At 41.4% G+C, this 18,978-nt stretch overlaps 1 protein-coding gene across 1 annotated transcript in view; it reads right to left on the bottom strand.

The window, feature by feature from the left end:
• SLC7A9 (solute carrier family 7 member 9) overlaps positions 1-17,940 on the bottom strand; it is a 39,379-nt gene extending 21,439 nt beyond the window's left edge. Inside the window, exons 1-6 of the mRNA XM_033940394.1 lie at positions 17,770-17,940; positions 14,231-14,378; positions 12,072-12,314; positions 10,585-10,710; positions 7,372-7,471; positions 2,615-2,659 (exon numbers count right to left, since the gene is read on the bottom strand). Coding sequence (XP_033796285.1) covers positions 2,615-2,659; positions 7,372-7,471; positions 10,585-10,710; positions 12,072-12,314; positions 14,231-14,378; positions 17,770-17,871 — 764 coding nt within the window. The 5' untranslated portion in view covers positions 17,872-17,940. The remainder of the gene's footprint in view (positions 1-2,614; positions 2,660-7,371; positions 7,472-10,584; positions 10,711-12,071; positions 12,315-14,230; positions 14,379-17,769) is intronic.
• Positions 17,941-18,978: the final 1,038 nt, after the last annotated feature.

Here is an 18,978-nt window from a genome sequence, read left to right as displayed (position 1 = left end):
GCTCCTGTTCCAATACAGATGACAATTGGGAGACCTTTAACTCTTAAAGCAATTCAGATTTTCGTTTGAAACAATTTTATTGAACAAAAGTAAAGAAAACACAAACTAACCATCAGTATATAGTAGTTCAATTGTTTTTGAGTGTTTCAACCCTCATACATTACATTACAAAGCTTTTTATATTCCAGCATAGCCTTTATGAGTTCCAAGTAGATCACAATAAAACAAACCCAGTTAAACTAAAAGAAGCACTAAGTTGACGGAATAGCATAATTGGTTTAGGCGATGGAAATTGTAAACAGAATTGATTTTGTTGTATATGACCCTGTCTACCAATCATTAAATCCAGCAAATAAGAAGGAGCTAGGCCATGTAAAATATTAAAAACCAATACACAGAGAGGGGCATAATTGAAAGAAATGTCTAAGTCCGTTTTGGGCCTAAGTCGCTAGTCGCCCAAAGTCAGCAGGGTCTAAAGTCCATTCTTGAAAAATACGTCCAAAATGTTTTGTTTTTCGAGAGTCATCTAACTGTACGTCCAGCTGTTTGATAGCCCAGACCACTAAGTCGTTTATCTTTATACCCCATTCTCGTCCAAAAATACATCCAAGTCAAAAATTCCTAGGAAAGGACCTTTTGGAGCCTCATGGACTAGTGCTGCCTGATTCACGATTCAGATCGATTCACCTATTCGAATCAGTTCAATTTTTTTTTTTTTTAAATCAGCCATCCGATTCGATGACCAACTCTTTCCCCCTTGCCTTCCTAAAGCAAAAGCAGCAGCGCTGCCTCTTGCTGGCCATCTGCTGCCACTCATGTTTGAGGGGGGAGGGAGAGTCGGAAAGGCCTGCACATTCCCCCAGCTTCCCCACTCTTACCTTAATACGGCAACCTGCAGGGTCGCCCGTGCTATAGAGATCCCTGCAGCTGCCTGTCGTCCGCAGCGGCACGTTCTCTCTGCCATGGCCCCTCCCCTCCTCTGACTTTAGGGTCAGGATCGTGGCAGAGGAAACGTGCTGCTGAGGACGACAGCAGTTGCAGGAATTGCTATAGCACCGGAAACATCCGATTGGGCAGGAAAATCAAATCAAATAAAAAAAAATCAATTCAATAGGCTGATTCGAATCAAAATTTTTTTTTCCTGAATTGGGCAGCACTATCAGGGACACCTCTCACCGAATGTTGAATCAAATGCTGCTCCTCTCCAGCAATTTGGATTGAATGAGAGGGCTGTCCATTCACCTCCCAAGGAGCTCCGGGAGGTTCCAACAAATGATAATCTGATAAAGACAGATGTGACACTCTGCCCCTTTCTTTCATTGCAGATTGATGGGTCGGAAGAAGGGGCCCAGTGTCCTACACTTTCTTCTTCTTTCTTTGAACTGGATCAGCTGGTAGGCGGGGCCATATGGAGCTCTCCTGAGTATTTATGGACACTCAATTTCACTTTAGTACGAGCCGCATTTGATTCAACATTCGGTGGTGATGAAGAACACAAAACAGGGCTCTGTAGGTCAATCAGCTGGCACTCCCTGATAACAGACTTTTCTACCAGATGGATGTTGGCAGTCTCAGAGATAAGTCTTTCTAGATGGCAGTTATAGTTAATTGGATGAATGTGACTCTCTGCTATCACGAGGCTCATTAAATAGTGATCTCACACTTAATTGTGTTTTTTGAATTCTTGAACGATGCGATTTTGTGCTTGACACTTTGGGCACTTTATTATTATCAACTTTTGCACTTCTGAATTAATATTTATTAGAAGTTTTCAACATAATTTTACATATATACAGTATATATAAAAAGTTTTCTTCGCTATGGGATGGTACAGTATGATGTTTGTGGGTGACCTTGAGATGCATTCTAGGGTGCTTTATACTTGATAAGCCCTGGTGAACTTGTGGCTTTTGTCAAAAAACGTTCCCATAAACTGATTGAACAACCCCAACTACATACTTACAAATTTAATATCTAGAATTCAACAGTGGGCTTAAACAATATAAATTATGCAGTGCAACCTTGAAAGGCCATGGGTTCAAGATAGTTCTAAGAATCGAGAGCAGGTCTCTTTTTTTTTTCAGTTTATGAGTTGTGATCCCTCTCTAATAGAGTAGGCTAATTTCTTTTTTTGGATCATCTTTCTGTCACCATGACAATGCCAGCACCAAAAACAAAAGCATACCATAAATCTCTGCTGGGTTAATCCACACAGAAACAGGAAGTGTGTATCAAGAGGGGTAGAAGCTAACGGATTTGCAGTGTGCTTGAATGAGAGGTTCCCTGGCTTATCACTTTTCATTTTGGCACCGACACTGTAGCAGCAACAGAAAGGCCTGAAAAGAGAGGCAGACTATGGGGGAGTTGTAAGAAGTGGAGATGCTGGACTAGGAGGGGAGGGGAAGAAAAGAGAAGAGGAAAGATAACAGACCATTTTGGAGGGAGGAAAAGGGATGAGCGAGAAGAGATGCTGGTTTGAGGGGGAGGGAGAGAGAGAGACAAGGAAGCTGATGTGTATTATAGGGTAGGAAAATGATATTAAGGCTGGGGAAAGGGGGCTAGGGCATTAAATGAGAAATAGCAGATCACTTGATTTGTTTGCTGGACTTCCTACCTGTATGGGTTCTTAAGTTCTTCCGTTATATAGTTCAGTTGATTCCTGGGGGGAAAAGAAAACAGAGTTATTGTCTAAAGCAGTGTCTCGCAAACTTTCTAGCCAGCGGCACACTAAATCCAGTGCCCCGGCCAGAAGGCACCCAGAAGTGTGTGGACGTTGACGCAATGATGTCATGCATATGCGTGACATCATCTCATCATTTGGCTGCGTATGCGCAGAGGTCCATCTGACCGTGACCCGCTTCGGTGGAGGGATCCGAGAGGTGCAGGGAGAGGAGGAGAGAGGCCGGCCAGGAGGAGAGTCATCTGCACCAGCTGACTTCCTATTGGCCATGCCTCTCACAGTGGGGCACGTCCTATAGGCAGTCAGCCGGGGTGGATGACTCTCCTCCTCGCCAGTGTGTCGTGGCACACCTGAAATCTCAGGATGCACACTGGTGTGCCGCGGTACACGGTTTGCGATACACTGGTCTAAAGTGTTAATTATGAATTAAAATGCTTAATTGGGAAAGGGAACAGAGCTTGTATACCTAAGATGGTTAAGGGGCTGGAGGAGCTGCTGTACAGCGAAAGATTACAGAAACTGGGCCTCTTCTCCCTCAAACAGAGGAGATTGAGAGGGGACATGATCGAAACATTCAAAATACTGAAGGGAATAGACTTAGTAGAGAAAGACAGACTGTTCACCCTCTCCAAGTTAGAGAGAACAAGAGGACACTCTCTAAAGTTGAAAGGGGATAGATTCCATACGAACGTAAGGAAGTTCTTCTTCACCCAGAGAGTGGTGGAAAACTGGAACGTTCTTCCGGAGTCTGTTATAGGGGAAAACACCCTCCAGGGATTCAAGACAAAGTTAGACAAGTTGCTGCTGAACAAGAACGTGCGCTGGTAGGGCTAGTCTCAGTTAGGGTGCTGGTCTTAGACTAGAGGGCCGCCGCGTGAGCAGACTGCTGGGCATGATGGACCACTGGTCTGACTCAGCAGTGGCAATTCTTATGTTCTTATGGTTATACATTCAAAGCAGTTTACATATATACAGGTACTTATTTTGTACCAGGAGCAATGGAGGATTAAGTGACTTGCCCAGGGTCATGCCCTCACCTGGAATACTGCGTCCAGCACTGGTCGCCGCACATGAAGAAGGACACAGTACTACTCGAAAGAGTCCAGAGAAGAGCGACTAAAATGGTTTAGGGGCTGGAGGAGTTGCCGTACAGTGAGAGATTAGAGAAACTCCTCTTCTCCCTTGAAGAGAGGAGACTGAGAGGGGACATGATCGAAACATTCAAGATAATGAAGAGAATACACTTACTAGATAAAGACAAGTTGTTCACCCTCTCCAAGGTAGAGAGAACGAGAGGGCACTCTCTAAAGTTAAAAGGGGATATATTCCGGACAAACGAAAGGAAGTTCTTCTTCACCCAGAGAGTGGTGGGAAACTGGAACGCTCTTCCAGAGGCTGTTATAGGGGAAAACACCCTCCGGGGATTCATGACAAAGTTAGACAAGTTCCTGCTGAGCCAGAACGTATGCAGATAGGCTAGTCTCAGTTAGGGTGCTGGTCTTGGACCTAGGGGCCGCCGTGGGAGCAAACTGCTGGGACGATGATGGACACTGGTCTGACCCAGCAGCGGCAAATCTTATGTTCTTATAACTTTATTCTTTACATTTTTTAGTGTTGCGTTTTGATAAAAAATTGTAATTGCAATTAATTGCATGATTAAAGATATATTATTCATTTATTTGTCCCCCACTGCAGTTCCTTGTGACTCTGGGCATTGGAGGGTTAAGTTGAGCTGCAGTGGCACAAAATTATTCCCAAAATTACTCCCATCCCCCTTGAGCTATATGCTGAGCTGCCCAAAGTATGGCTCAGTATTTAGCTCATGCTGCTCAGTAGTGTGGCTTGATTTAAAAAAATAAAAAAGGGGGGGGGTATATAAATAACATACCCTAATTGCCTGTTTAATCAAGATTAAAATTTTAATCAAAACGCAGCCCTCAATTTTAGTCTTTAAGGCCCATATTCTATAAACAGCACCTTAAGTTAGGTACCAGTTGGCATCCTACTGGCACCTAAGTGGAAAACATTCTTTAAAAAGTTTTAAAAAGGGTAGGCACCTATCGACGCCTAGAAAAATGACACCTGTGCGGCGGCGGCCAAGAAGGCAAATAGGCTGCTCGGAATTATTAGAAAAGGGATGGTTAATAAGACTAAGAATGTTATAATGCCTCTGTATCGCCCAGTGGTGCAACCTCACCTTGAGTTTTGCGTTCAGTTCTGGTCAAAGAAGAGTGGCCAAGATGATAAAGGGGATGGAACTCTTCAACTTGGAAAAGAGGTAGTCGAGGGGATATGATTGAGGTCTGCAAAATCCTGTGTAGGGTTGAATGGGTGCAAGTGGATCGATTTTTTACTGCCTCAAGATTTACAAAGCCTAGGGGACACTCGATGAAGTTAAAACCCATAGGAGGAATTATTTTTTCACTCAGAAAATAGTTAAGTTCTGGAACGCGTTGCTAGAGGATGTGGTGAGAGCAGTTAATGTAGCTAGTTTTTAAAAAAGTTTGGACAAATTCCTGGAGGAAAAGTCCATAGTTTGCTGTTGAGACAGACGTGGGACAGTAGCATGGAATGCTGTTGCTATTGGAGTTTTTACCAGGTACTTATGACTTGGATTGGCCTCTGTAAAGATGGGATACTGGGCTAGATGGACCATTGGTCTGACCCAGTAAGGCTATTCTTATGTAAGTCAACTATAGGACAATCAAGCCATTGTGACATCACTGATGAGATTGGCTCTTAGGCACTGTTGGACTGTAGCATTATGACATCACAATCGTAGCTCTGGAATGCTGCTACTATTTGGGTTTTTGCCAGGTACTTGTGTCTTGGCTTGGCCTCCGTGAAGATGGGATACTGGGCTAGATGGACCATTGGTCTGACCCAGTAATGCTATTCTTATGACCTGCATAGCAGCTACAGAGGCGCTTTACAACACCTAATGCCATTGTAGGCGTTAGCCATGCCGGAAGTAGTGTTGTAAAGCGCCTCTGTAGGCGCGATTCATACGAAAGGAGGTGCCAGAAATAATAGCTTTGAAAATCCTGGTCTACATTTCCGGTGCCTACCTTCCACAAAGCCGTGATCCTATAAATGATGCCAATGCATGATTATAGAATCCAGGCTTAAGAGACTAATTTTTATAACAGGATATGGGGAGTGGGCGACGATATGGCAGATGAAGTTTAATGTAGAGAAATGTAAAGTCTTGCACGTAGGAAACAAAAACCCGAGGTACAGCTACACGATGGGAGGGCTGTCATTGAGTGAGAGTACCCAAGAAAGGGACTTGGGGGTAATAGTGGACAAGGCAATGAAGCGAATAGAATGCTAGATATAATCAAGAAGGGTATTACAACCAGAACATAAAAAGTTATCCTGCCGTTGTATCGGGCGATGGTGCGCCCGCATCTGGAGTACTGCGTCCAATATTGGTCGCCGTACCTAAAGAAGAATATGGCGATACTCGAGAGGGTTCAGAAGAGAGTGACACGCTTGATAAAAGGTATGGAAAACCTTTCATATGCTGAAAGATTGGAGAAACTGGAGCTCTTTTCCCTGGAGAAGCGGAGACTTAGAGGGGACATGATAGAGACTTACAAGATCATGAAGGGCATAGAGAAAGTGGAGAGGGACAGATTTGTCAAACTTTCGAAAACTACAAGAACGAGAGGGCATTCGGAAAAATTAAAAGGGGACAAATTCAGAACCAATGCTAGGATGCTCTTCTTCACCCAGAGGGTGGTGGACACCTGGAATGTACTTCCAGAGGGCGTGATAGGACAGAGTACGGTTTTGGGGTTCAAGAAGGGATTGGATGATTTCCTGAAGGAAAAGGGGATAGAAGGGTATAGATAGAGGATTATTATACAGGTCCTGGACCTGATGGGCTGCCGCGTGAGCGGACTGCTGGGCATGATGGACCTCTGGTCTAACCCAGCAGAGGCATTACTTATGTTCTTATGTATATGATGCCTATTTTATAAAATCACTAATCGAAAACTGTCCAGTTCAGATGTAGCGTCATAAGAAAATTGAAAACCATACAAATAATCAAACTAATTCCTTTAAAATTCAGTGAAGATATGGACCATCATATACCATATTGATTTAAAGTATAAACATAGGTTCATTGTCCACAGTCTTGCTCTCTTTTATTTTTTTTTTTTGGTTTTCTATAAATAACCCTTTGTTAAGTATGAATATATCAAACCAACAGAACTTCAATTCAATAAAAAGCCACTTATTTTTCTTTAAGCCAGAGCAACAATAGTGCATGGCCTTTAATAGACAGAATAGAAAACTGGCCATTTTCCAGCTGTATTAAAAATGGCCTTTAGTGCACGGAAAAACTGGGATAAGGGCATCCTAAGGCCACTTTTTGCCCCAGTAAAAAGATGCCTTAATTAGGTGTTAGGCTGAATATAAATGAAGAACGTGAATAAATAGATACAAGATATTCAAATTATGCTTGTTAGGTTAAATGTTTTCTATTTCTTTTATTCTTTATTAGGGCTCCTTTTTCAAAGCCGTGGTAGCAATTCCCTTGTGGCAAATGCAAGAAAGTCCATTTAATTTCTAAGGGCTTTGTCACATTTGCTGTGCTGGGAATCACTATCGCAGCTATATAAAAGGAGTCCAAGGTGATTTAGTTCAATAATTTACTAAAGTACATCTTAAAATAATCTTACCATCCATCATATGCCCAAAGTCCGTTGTAAAATGCCAAACTGATAGAGCCAATGGAAACTTTAGCACCTTCAAAACTGTTCTTAAAATTTTGGGTATTTCCTGCAATAAACATTCGTACAGTCAGCTGGATGATGTTCACTTGGCTTGTGTAAAAAATAGTTTACATTTTTTCTAAAGAAAACATAGGCAAGAATTCTGCTTTAATTTTTTTAACAATATAGTTTTCCTTGAAGCATAACCCGATGTTGTTTGTTACCAAGTGCTTTTAATTCCATTGTGTTTCCTAAGATTAAAGATTGTGGTCCTAATAATGCAACAGATCATTTTTTCAGTGTTTAATACAAATGGAGTTTCTGAAGTGATTAATTGAAACTATTGTGGTAGGTATAGGACAATACAGAAGAACAAATCGGAGACCCTTAAACTAAAATGTGTTAGATTGTATAAACTACGGGTATTTTTAAGGTTATCACGTGCTAAGACATGCAATAAAGGAATTTTGTGTTTTAGAGCAGAACTAGGCAAGGCATGGAGTATGTACAGCAATTAATTTGTGGCACTTAATGATGCTCCAACCATTAACATGCCTGATTCTATAAACCGTGCCTAGGTCTAACTAAATTTACGTGCAATTTTTTTAAAATTGGTTTAATTGTAATGTTAATTGACCAGGCAATTAAAAACCCGATTTAAAAAATTAATTAGGGTTGCGCACACAATATCGTGAGGCACCTAGTGAGGCCTAAGTCAAGATGCCTGCCTGAAAAGTAGGCGTGCTTGGGGGGGCGGTGAATAGGCATGGTTCAAAGTTGTTAAAACGCATGTGGATTGTGATAAATTTGCATAAGGACCTTAGGAAATTGGAAGATTGGGTGTCCAAATGGCAGATGAAATTTAATGTGGACAAATGCAAAGTGATGCATATTGGGAAGAATAACCTGAATCACAGTTACTGGATGCTAGGGTCCACCTTGGGGGTTAGCGCCCAAGAAAAGGATCTGGGTATCATTGAAGGCAATATGATGAAACCTTCCGTCCAATGTGTGGCGGCAGCCAATAAAGCAAACGGGATGCTGGGAATTATTAAAAAAGGGATGGTTAACAAGACTAAGAATGTTATAATGCCCTTGAATTGCTCCATGGTATGATCTCATCTGGAGTATTGCTTTCAGTTCTGGTATCCTCATCTCAAGAAAGATATAGTGGCGCTAGAAAAGGTTCAAAGAAGAGAGACCAAGATGGTAAAGGGGTTGGAACTACTCTCATTTGAGGAAAGACTAAAACGATTAGGGCTCTTCAGCTTGGAAAAGAGACGACTGAGGGGAGATATAATTGAAGTCTACAAAATCCTGAGTGGAGAAGAATAGGTACTCGATTTTTCACTCATTAAAAAATTACAAAGACTAGGGGGCACTCGGTGAAGTTACAGGGAAATACTCTTAAAACCAATATGAGGAAATTTTTTTTCACTCAGAGCATAGTTAAGCTCTGGAACGCATTGCCAGAGGTTGTGGTTAAGAGCAGATAATGTAGCTGGTTTTAAGAAAGGTTTAGACCAGTTCCTGGAAGAAAAGTCCAGTGTCTGTTATTGAGAAAGACAGCTTGCCCTGGATCGGTAGCATGGAATATTGCTACACCTTGGGTTTTGGCCAGGTACTAGTGACCTGGATTGGCCACTGTGAGAACGGGCTACTGGGCTTGATGGACCATTGGTCTGACACAGTAAGGCTAGTCTTATATTCCTATGGTCTTAGGTGTCGCTAGGCATCTGTGTTAGGCACCTGTATCTAATATGCTGGTGCCTACCATAAGGATACCTAGCGATGCCTAAACAGGCCTAGGTGCTGCTAAGCATGATTCTATAAGCAGCATCTAGTGGTTGATTGACAATTGTGCCAACCTGCGCCTACAAGTTAGGCATGGTTAGGCGCCGTTTATAGAACCAGGCTCCAAGTGCCTTCATACTAACTGAGTATTGCCTGCTAATGCAAACGTTAATGCATGGCCTACAATGGAAAATGCCAGTATGCCCCCAATACTAGCCGCATGAGATTTGCAGTTACTGTGCATTAATTCTGCAAGTGTGTTAGATTCTGCAAAATCCAACATGCTTTAAGCACTTCTTAATGAGCTGAGGCCAAGGACCAACTTCTAGGGTATTACTTTGTCTTCATGATACAGGTTTATCTATCGTGATCTACCACCTCATTACCATAGCAATCTAAGCAGATTACAATAGTTAAAAATACACAGAACACATGAAGAAAAAAAAACCCTCCATAAAAGATAGGACCGCCCACCCAAATAAAACCAACCCCAACAAATCAAATAACCCACTAGCCAATCCAGTATATTGGCTGCATCCTCTCCACATCAATCTCCTGGAGCAAAACAGAGAAAGTCTGCTGGAGAAAATAGGCCTTAAGTAATTTCTTGAAACGGGCTAAGTTCTTTTTTTTTTTAATAATTCTTTATTCATTTTTAAAACTTTCATCAAGTGTACAACAATCATAATAAACACAATTAATCAGAGCACTTGCATATCTTATCATTATAATCTAAAAATCCAAATGTAACCCTCTCCCCACCCTCCCTCAAAGCCCTTCATTCATAATAAGAACCTATATTTGTATCCCTCCCCCCTCCCAATACTATATGGTGTATAACTAATAGAAAAATGGCATTTAATCATGAAAAAAGACGTTAATGGCTCCCAAATTTTAATAAAATTATTATAATTTCCATTTTGTATCGCTATTGATCTTTCCATTCTATATATGTGACATAATGAATTATACCAAAAATTAAAATTCAGCCTACTATGATCTTTCCAATTATTAGTAATATGTTGGATGGCAACTCCAGTCATGATCATTAAAAGTTTATTATTACATGATGATATCTGACTCTTTTTTCTTATATACATTCCAAATATCACGGGCTAAGTTCTGTTGGAAGAACATTACACAAAACAGGAGCCTGTTTTAAAAAAAAAAAAAAGCCCCTTTCTATGTCATTTCTAAGCTACTAACCATTTCTATAGTGCTAACAAACGTACACAGCGCTGTACACATTATATGCAGGTACTTTGTCCCAGAGCTTGAGTGGTCCATCTCTGTGCTGTTCTTTGGCTCTGAAGCACTGAAGGGAGCTCCACACTGCAACAGTGCCACAAGGCAAACCTACAAGGAAATTTTAAACATAAAACTCACCTTGTGCAAGGAGTACAATTCCACTCACAATAATGATTATAACGATAATCATTTTAGCGGCGGTAAAAAAGTTCTGAACATAGCTGCCCAGCTTCACACTGAGTGAATTAACCAACACAATCGTCACTGAAATGAACAAACGAGAAGAAAGGGAAGATTTTTATTTCGCTTATCTGAATGTTATTAGTTTTGCTGTGCCATGATTATTATTTATCATGAGGCAAATGTGGGAAATCTATTTGGGGCAATATTTTCAGAAACACTTGGGGGCTCATTTTCAAAGCACTTAAGACACAGAAAACACCATAGGTTTCTGTGGTACTTTGAGTGTCTAAGTGCTTTGAAAATGAGCCTCTTGGAGACCTGGTAACATACACGTGTGGCCAAAGTATTGCTGAGTTGGATCAGTTTTACCTTTAGAAAATACAAGAGTAGGGGTGAAATTCAATGACTTCCAAGCACTCTTGATTTATATAAGGATATCCACTTTGCCCTTGTGGCTTTTTTTTTAGCATCATAAAAGAGATTTTAGGGGCAAGCAAATAATTATTGATCAGGCAGGGTACAGATATTAGTGCACATATAAGATCAAGCCACCCATGATACTCTACTACTTCTGCCCTACTGCTGACCCAGCCCACCACATATCTATCACATCCTAGCACAGGGGTGGGCAACTCCGGTCCTCAAGGGCTAGATGGACTTCTGACCCAGTTAAGCTATTCTTATGTTTTCTGAGTTTCTCTGCTTGGCACCTTGGAGACCCAGTTTTGGTAACTGCTAGAACCAATGAGCAATCATCAATGATAGAGATAGCTTCATAACTGTAGAAGTCCATGTTGTTCTGCTTTTCTGATTTTGTAGGCAATTTACCCACCTACCTCTGTTGGCCTAGTTGTTACCTCCATGCTTTTATCGATCCTTTGCTTCAAAAGAATGGTACAACTCTGCCAGTCACTCCATTGGGATGATTGAAAAGTAGCATTTAAAGCTAAATTACCATCATTCCAATACTATATAAAAAAAGAGTATTTTTTTTGACAAATAGTTTTCAAAATCAGTCTTCTACAGCAAATGCTACTTTTTTTTCCAGTGTGTTTCTCTATGACCTTTCCAATGGATGTACCTTCTGGCTGATTTTATTGATCACTTCTTCATGCCACTCAGCAGCAGACAATTTCTGGGAAGAACACTATTTCTATAGTGTTACAAGGTTCATAAGTGTTACAAGGTGCACATAAGTCACAGCTGTTTGATTCGGGTCATTATTCTACATTGGTCTTTATTAACTGGCACAGGATTTGGAAAACTAGTTCTGGATAAAAACAATAACGGCCTCTTTTACAAAGGCGTGCTAGCGGCTGTGCTGCGCTAACGGCCCTGAAGTCCATAGAGATTTTAAGGGCTTCGGGGCTGTTGCTGCACGGCTTTGTAAAAGAGGCCGCAAGTAAATGATTTGGGAAAACATATAAATCAGAAAAACTTACTAATGGCGGCTGCTGCAAGACACTTGATGACCACAGGGGGCGGTTCACAGCCTGGATAGAATGCAGCGGCGACATATTCTCCAAAACTGAGAGTAATTATGGCAAAGGCAGAGGGCTTTAGCACAATTAAACTAGTCCAGGAGAAAAGAAATGCTGGAATAGGACCCAAAGCCTCCATAAGGTAAGGGTATTCTCCCCCCGACTTGGTGATCATTGTGCCAAGTTCTGCCAAACATAATGAACCTGGAAAGACATCAGAAAATCTGAATTACTTTAATTCGTTGCATTTTCTTTAAATGGTTTCAAACCCAACCATTTTATTGTGCATTTCAAAAGCACTTGGCAAAATTTAAATGTCCTATTATTGTGTTTGCAGTTTTGATACTGTTCCTAAGTTCTGTTAGCTTGCTTGCTTATTTATTTATCTGCTTTTATATCCTGTTCTCCTAGAAAAGCTCAGAATAGGTTACAAGTTTACATACATGTTAACGCGTATTTATACAAAGTGATGGCAAATATAGCATGGCAGACAAAATATGGTGTAGTGAGACATAGCATGGGGATCATAGAATGGCAAAACATAGCATGACAAACATTGTACTACATACAGTAGACATGGAATGGCAAACATTGCTTGGCACCTGGATTGGCCACTGTTGGAAACAGGGTACTGGGCTTGATGGACTTTCTGTCTATCCCTTTATGGCAGTTCCTATAACATAACATAACTTTATTCTTCTATACCGCCACAATCAAACGATTTCTAGGCGGTTTACACAGAAGAGAGCTGGACAATCAGCGAAATACAAAATACTAATAATAAAAGTGCAACATGTTTCCTAAAGTATAGACAGTGTATGGTTTTTGTTATGGATAAAACTTAGATTATGAAATGAATTTGTCAAATAGTACAGTCTTAATTTCTTGTCGAAATACACCATAAGACAACATGGCTCCACTAATATAATTACCCAACCAGGACTGTTGTTTACTTACTTGAAATGCAAGCATCCTATCCAAAAAAGATCTGTATCTACAACCAGTGATCTTTGGATATGCAAATAAATTGCAATTCCTGGTTATCCTCGTAGGGCTGTATAGCACGAAATGAGATAGCAGACATAGCATGAGATATTGTAGCATGGCACTTGGGAGCTGTCCGCTTACCCTGAGTAAAGTAGAGTGCTGAAAAGGACAGCTCCAGGACAGAGTGTTGGGAAGAACAATACATCCTTAAGAAGCCTGGGTGACCCTCAGGAGAAAGAATGCTGGCTTCGGCCAATCTCCCAGTAAGCCCTCAATACTAGTACTGACCAGTGCTGACGGGGTGCCTGGTAGAGTAGAGAAGCTGTCCAATCCTGACAGGAGGCATAGTGCAGCAGAAAGAGAGAAAGACTCTGTGTTAGCCTACCTGGGAGAGCTTGAAGTGACTAGAAGGAGTTCTCAGGGAAAGCCCTCAGAGAGAGAGATAAGTGAGCGTCTGGGAAGGATCTGGAAGAAGCAGTGAGGGCCTGGTAGAACTTGGAGTGATCAGCGAGGCCTTAAGCTTGACAACTGGTGATGGGACCAGTGAAGTATCCAGGACCCATGGGGACCCAAGAGGCTGGGGAACAGAAGATCAGCGGTGGCCCCACAAGCAGCTAGAAGAGCTGGAAGGACCTGGTCAGGTGTTTTAGAAGTGTATGAACAACAGAGCGTGAGTGTTGTTGTGTTTTAACAGAGCCCGGTGCTAGAAAAGGAAGATTAGAAGTACCTGGGGATATACGAGTGACCATGTACACAAGTTACGTGATCTTCATGTTCACCAGCCATCTAACTATCTACATTCCCAATGATTGTGTTGCCAACTACAAAAGTACTCCTAATCCTTCCTTCTTGGGCAAATGCTCTTGGAGCTATATCCTCAATGTGAGAAGATAAACTATTATGTCCTACCACACCAACATGATTCTCTTTCCAGGTGCTTTTGTTTCTCTAGGGTGGCACAGACACTGTTAGATTGGAGGTGGAACTGATCTATAGTCTTCCATACTTCTCTACCTCAGCACTTCAGGTTTGCCATTCTAGTTTAACCTATTGTGCCCAATCTATTGCACACTCTGTCAAGGTAAGCTACAAGAGTCCAATTAATGATACATGAACTTGATTTGATGTTTTACCTAATGTAGACAGAACGCCACATGCTGCCCAGATGATTAAACAAGGTCCCACAGCTCCAACATTTAAAAGTACCGATTTTGGAGAAACGAATATACCAGAGCCAATCACTGTCCCAACAATAATGCAGATGCCACTGATTAGGCCCACCTTGAAAAGAAATGAAACAAATCCTAGTGAGTTGAGCAGATAGTGCCAACAAATCAAGCTTTGCAGAATAACCTGGCCCCTGAAAGCTTCAAATGGGCCACTTTATCTGGTAAATAATAAACAGAAATTAACCTGAACAACTGCTTGCTGTTGGATAGTGAAGGACGGAGGGGAGAGGGTCTACATTTAGGAATCAATGCTTTGATATTAAGACACCCTTTTATGAAGCCACATTAGGCTGCTTTTTTTTTATTGCCAGTCATGGCGGTATTAGCTCTGATGCTCACAGGAATTCTATGGATATCGGAGCTTTTACCGCCGTAGCCAATGATAAAAAAGCCCTACACGGTTTCATAAAAGGGGAGGGGGTAAGTGTGTGAATGTTTGTATACCATTTTGCATTTTAAGATAAAAATGGTATAAAAATTAATAAATATATATAAAACATATGGAGGGGCATTTTCAATATGACATCATAATCCAAGTTTAGATTCTTTTGGAAGTGCATCCAAAAATCAGATAGAGAAACTGGCCTTTTTCAAAACAGCATAATGCCTGGTTGGAGGGGGGTGTCCGGCAGGAGGGAATGGGCATCCCTCATGTCGATGTTGAGAGGGGGTACCCTGCCACAGCTGCTCAGCTGATCATGGCAGGGGTATCCCCCCCCCCTCCTCCCCGGTCAACTGAGCCAGCATTCCCTTGCCGCGATCAGTTCAGCCAGCAGTGTCTAGTTTTAGTTTTTGAAATGTAGCATTTTACTGGTCTACATTTCAGGTGTCTGTCGCAGCCCTAGGGAGAAAGCCAAAGGTCACTTAAGCTCACCCAAGGCCACTTCCGGGTGTAACCACGCCCACTCCCAGCCCTGGGCAAGCTTAAGTGCCTTCTTCGACCGCAACAAATGCCTATAGTATAGGCGGCCTGACTCGGGGTTGTTTTTTAATAAAAAAAACACAAAACGTGTGTCCTGATTGGCTTCTGCCCGTTTATAAAATCAGCCCCCAAATGTCCAAATTGAACCTTGGATGGTTTTCTCTTTTGAAAATGAGCCCCATAATCTTAAGAATTGTCACAGTATGTCAATTCATCTTTCTGTAGCTAGGATTCCTCTGACATTGCATGAAAACAGAATTTGTAAACTAGACTCAAATTTCTGACTCTATCCAATAGCGAATTCTACTTGGTCAGGATCCAGAACATAGCAACATATGAACATAACTGTAAAATCTGTAATGCTATCAATAATGTTTGTGATTAGTGAACAAACAAAATCATTATAACATTTTTCCGTTTTGAATATTCAGTTTCTGAAGTGAAATTCATCTTTCAAATGCTGATAGTTTAAACAGCTGCCACCACAGCCTACGGACAGGTGTTCACAGGAAAGCTAAGTTTGAAGTCTGATACTAGAAAAAAAATCATTGAATCACCATTTGAACAAGACTTCATTCAAATATTTCCGGAACAAAATTTCTGAAGAAAGTAACCTAGTAATTGGAAAATTCAAAACTCTTTTAAGTTTTTTAGATCTATGAAACTGGTTTTAGAAAAGGTTTGGGCAAGTTCCTGGAGGAAAAGCCCATAGTTTCCTATTGAGACAGACCTGGGGAGAGCCACTGCTTGCCCTGGGATCGGTAGTATGGAATGTATGGAGTGTTAGTATTTGGGTCTCTGCCAGGTACCTGTGACCTGGATCGGCCACTGTGGAAACAGGATACTGGGCTAGATGGACCATTAGTCTGACCCAGTTTGGCTATTCTTACGTTCTTATGCTGTAGGACTTAAAACATTTTGCAGCTAAGTTGCATTAGTGACCAACTAGCATATGGGATGTGAGCAAGTCCATGAGCTCTTATTGGACTAAAGACTGAAGATTGTATCATTCCTTTACTAAATGTTCATTTGTAGAGCATTAAAAATACAAATTGGATATAATCAGTACAAAAAAGAGAGACATTAAAACATGAAGGGCCATATTCTATAATGGCATCTTAAGTTAGGTGCCTAACTTAAGTTGCAAAATCGTTTATAAATGATTTTAAAAATTGTTTAAAAACAAAAAAATGTAGGCGCCTAGCAGCGCCTACAAAGCCGGTGCCTAGATCATGTTTATGAGGGCACCTTAGAATGCCTACGGTCGAAGTAGGCGTGGCTAACACTGGAAATAACCGCAGGCATTTCCTCCGTAGACGCGATTCACAGAAAACACAGGTGCCAGAAATGTGGGTCTTGAAAACCCTGGTCTGTATTTTCGGCGCCTGTGTTTCAGGTAGCTGTGATTCTACAAATGGCGCCATTGCGCAATTGACATGCGCCTTATTTAGATAACTGCCAATACCAGCGTCATTTGGAATCCAGCCCAAAGTGCATATTTTGGTTTTAAGGTGCTTTCCTGGAGGAAATACTCCATAGAATAAAATTACACAGTGGTAAAATGTTGTCGTTTTAAAAAAGATGCAATAAATACTCATAAAGCATCCACACAAAAAGACAGATAGACTAGGTAACATTCAGTACGGCGTTTCAACGTGTGTGGGTAGCACAACCGTATGCACTGGTTGGATGATCTTGCTATGGCCCTCTTTTACTAAGGTGCGCTAAGCATTTTGGCGCATGTTTAGCATGTACTAAATCAACGCGTGCGTTAACCCACTTATGCATCCATAGGCTAACATGCACTCATTAGTGTTTAGGGTGTGTTTAGCGCACACTAATATTTACTGCGCACTAAAAAGCATAGCGCACCTTAGTATAATAAGGGGTAAAGCTCTCCCATTTATACTGAGAAGGAACAGAAAAATAATTACAATATTCCCAGCACCATGTAGCTCCTTTAGTCAGAGACAGCAACATAGCTGATAAGATATTAAATATATAAAAATGGAAAAAAAAATCACTCCCCTATAAGGTGTTCAAACATTATTATAATGGCAATGATATCTATGTGGACAAAAACTCAGAAAATATGTATGCTCGGAGACTTGAAGGCAAAAACAATGGGGCGAACCCCAAGAATATCGCCTTACCACCCAGTCATTGCATATAATTACATGATGTTGAAGAACAAATTTCTTACAATTCATATGCACAAAACCAAGCACTTATCTTGTCCAGAGGTTCCGACGTGGCCCGTTTTGATCCTGTGTCAGGGAACCAAGTTGAAAACTTAAAGGTGGTTCAGTCTCAAAAGTTGGAAACAATTCAAAGGCACAGGCTTTCTCCGTCAGTTTCAAACCTTATAGGGGAGTGATTTTTTCCCCATTTTGATATATTATTACGGTACTTTGATCACCCTTAGTGATATTTTGCCAATAAGTTGGTTTCCCCATTGATTGTTTGCTAAAATTATTAAAGGGCATGCAAGTATAGCAGAAGGTTTAGAAGCAGTCTTTACATCTTGCCGTAGTTTCACGATTTCTATCTCTTTACTCTTGGCAGATTGGCCATCTGCAGTCCTGAGAACTTCTTTTCTCTTTCGTGTGACTTCTTCATCCATTGTTCACTTCTGTCTGCTGCCTTTCAGAACATTGGCAAATGGAAACGCTGAGAAAATCTTTTTTTTTTTTTTTTTAACCTGCCGCATAAAGAAATGAATGCAAGAGAAACAATTAAAAAGAAACTCCCAATTCTTAACCATCAACTGGACCATCAACAGAAACTACAGGCCACAAAAGCTACGCAGACCCCCTAGATGCAGGAAAAATGAAGAAAAAAATGAATGAGCTCTTGAATATAGACTCTTTCCTGCTGCAGGAAGTTTTGTCATACATCAGAAACCCGTGAGTCTTTTTATTATTACATGTTTTATATGATAATGGATTATATGGGTGGGAGGGATGGGAAAGGGGAAGGGATAAGAATTTATGTAATGTACCAATGATTGTTTGTAAGTGATGTATTTATGGTTAATGTGAATGAATATATTTAACACTTAATGTAATTTTGAAAATGAATAAAGAATTTAAAAAAATAAAGAAACCCATAGTCTTAACATACGACCGATAGCGGTTTATGAGGCATCAGAGGATTGATATGGCAGAATGTAGTGCCTTCCCGCAACATCACCTTTAGGCAGTGGCATAGCAAGGGTGAGAGGTGCCTGGGGTGGTGGCGCCCCTCTCCTGCCCTCTTCTCTGCCCCCCTATCTGCTCCTTCCCCACCCCCACTTGCCGTGCGAGCACACGCCGCTCCCCTTGCCCTGTACCTTTTTAACATTCGTGGCATGAGCAGCAAACCCAACCTACTGCTTGTGTCAGCGTTGGCTCTTCCTCTGATGCCACTTCCTAGGTGTGGGTCCAGGAAGTGATGTCAGAAGACTATCCGACCCTGGCACGAGCAGCAGGTTGGGGTTGCTGCTCGTGCTGCGAACGTTAAAAAGGTACAGGGGAAGGGAAGCGGCGTGCTTGCGCACGGTAGTGAGGGGGGCAGGGAAGGAGAGGAGGACAGGTGCTAAAATCACCACTTCTAGCACACTCCCTCAATCACCAGCTTGTTTCTCCCCCATTTCCAAGATACCTCCGCCAGAGTGGTGAAGAAGAGACTACTGTGATGACAAAATGTAACCATAATACAAACGAAAAAAAGCAGGAAAAAGATAAAATTC

This window comes from Geotrypetes seraphini, chromosome 4 (assembly GCF_902459505.1).
Source record: "Geotrypetes seraphini chromosome 4, aGeoSer1.1, whole genome shotgun sequence".
Lineage (NCBI taxonomy): Eukaryota > Metazoa > Chordata > Amphibia > Gymnophiona > Dermophiidae > Geotrypetes > Geotrypetes seraphini.
Note: the sequence above shows the minus strand (reverse complement) of the source record. Positions and strands in the feature narration are given on the sequence as shown.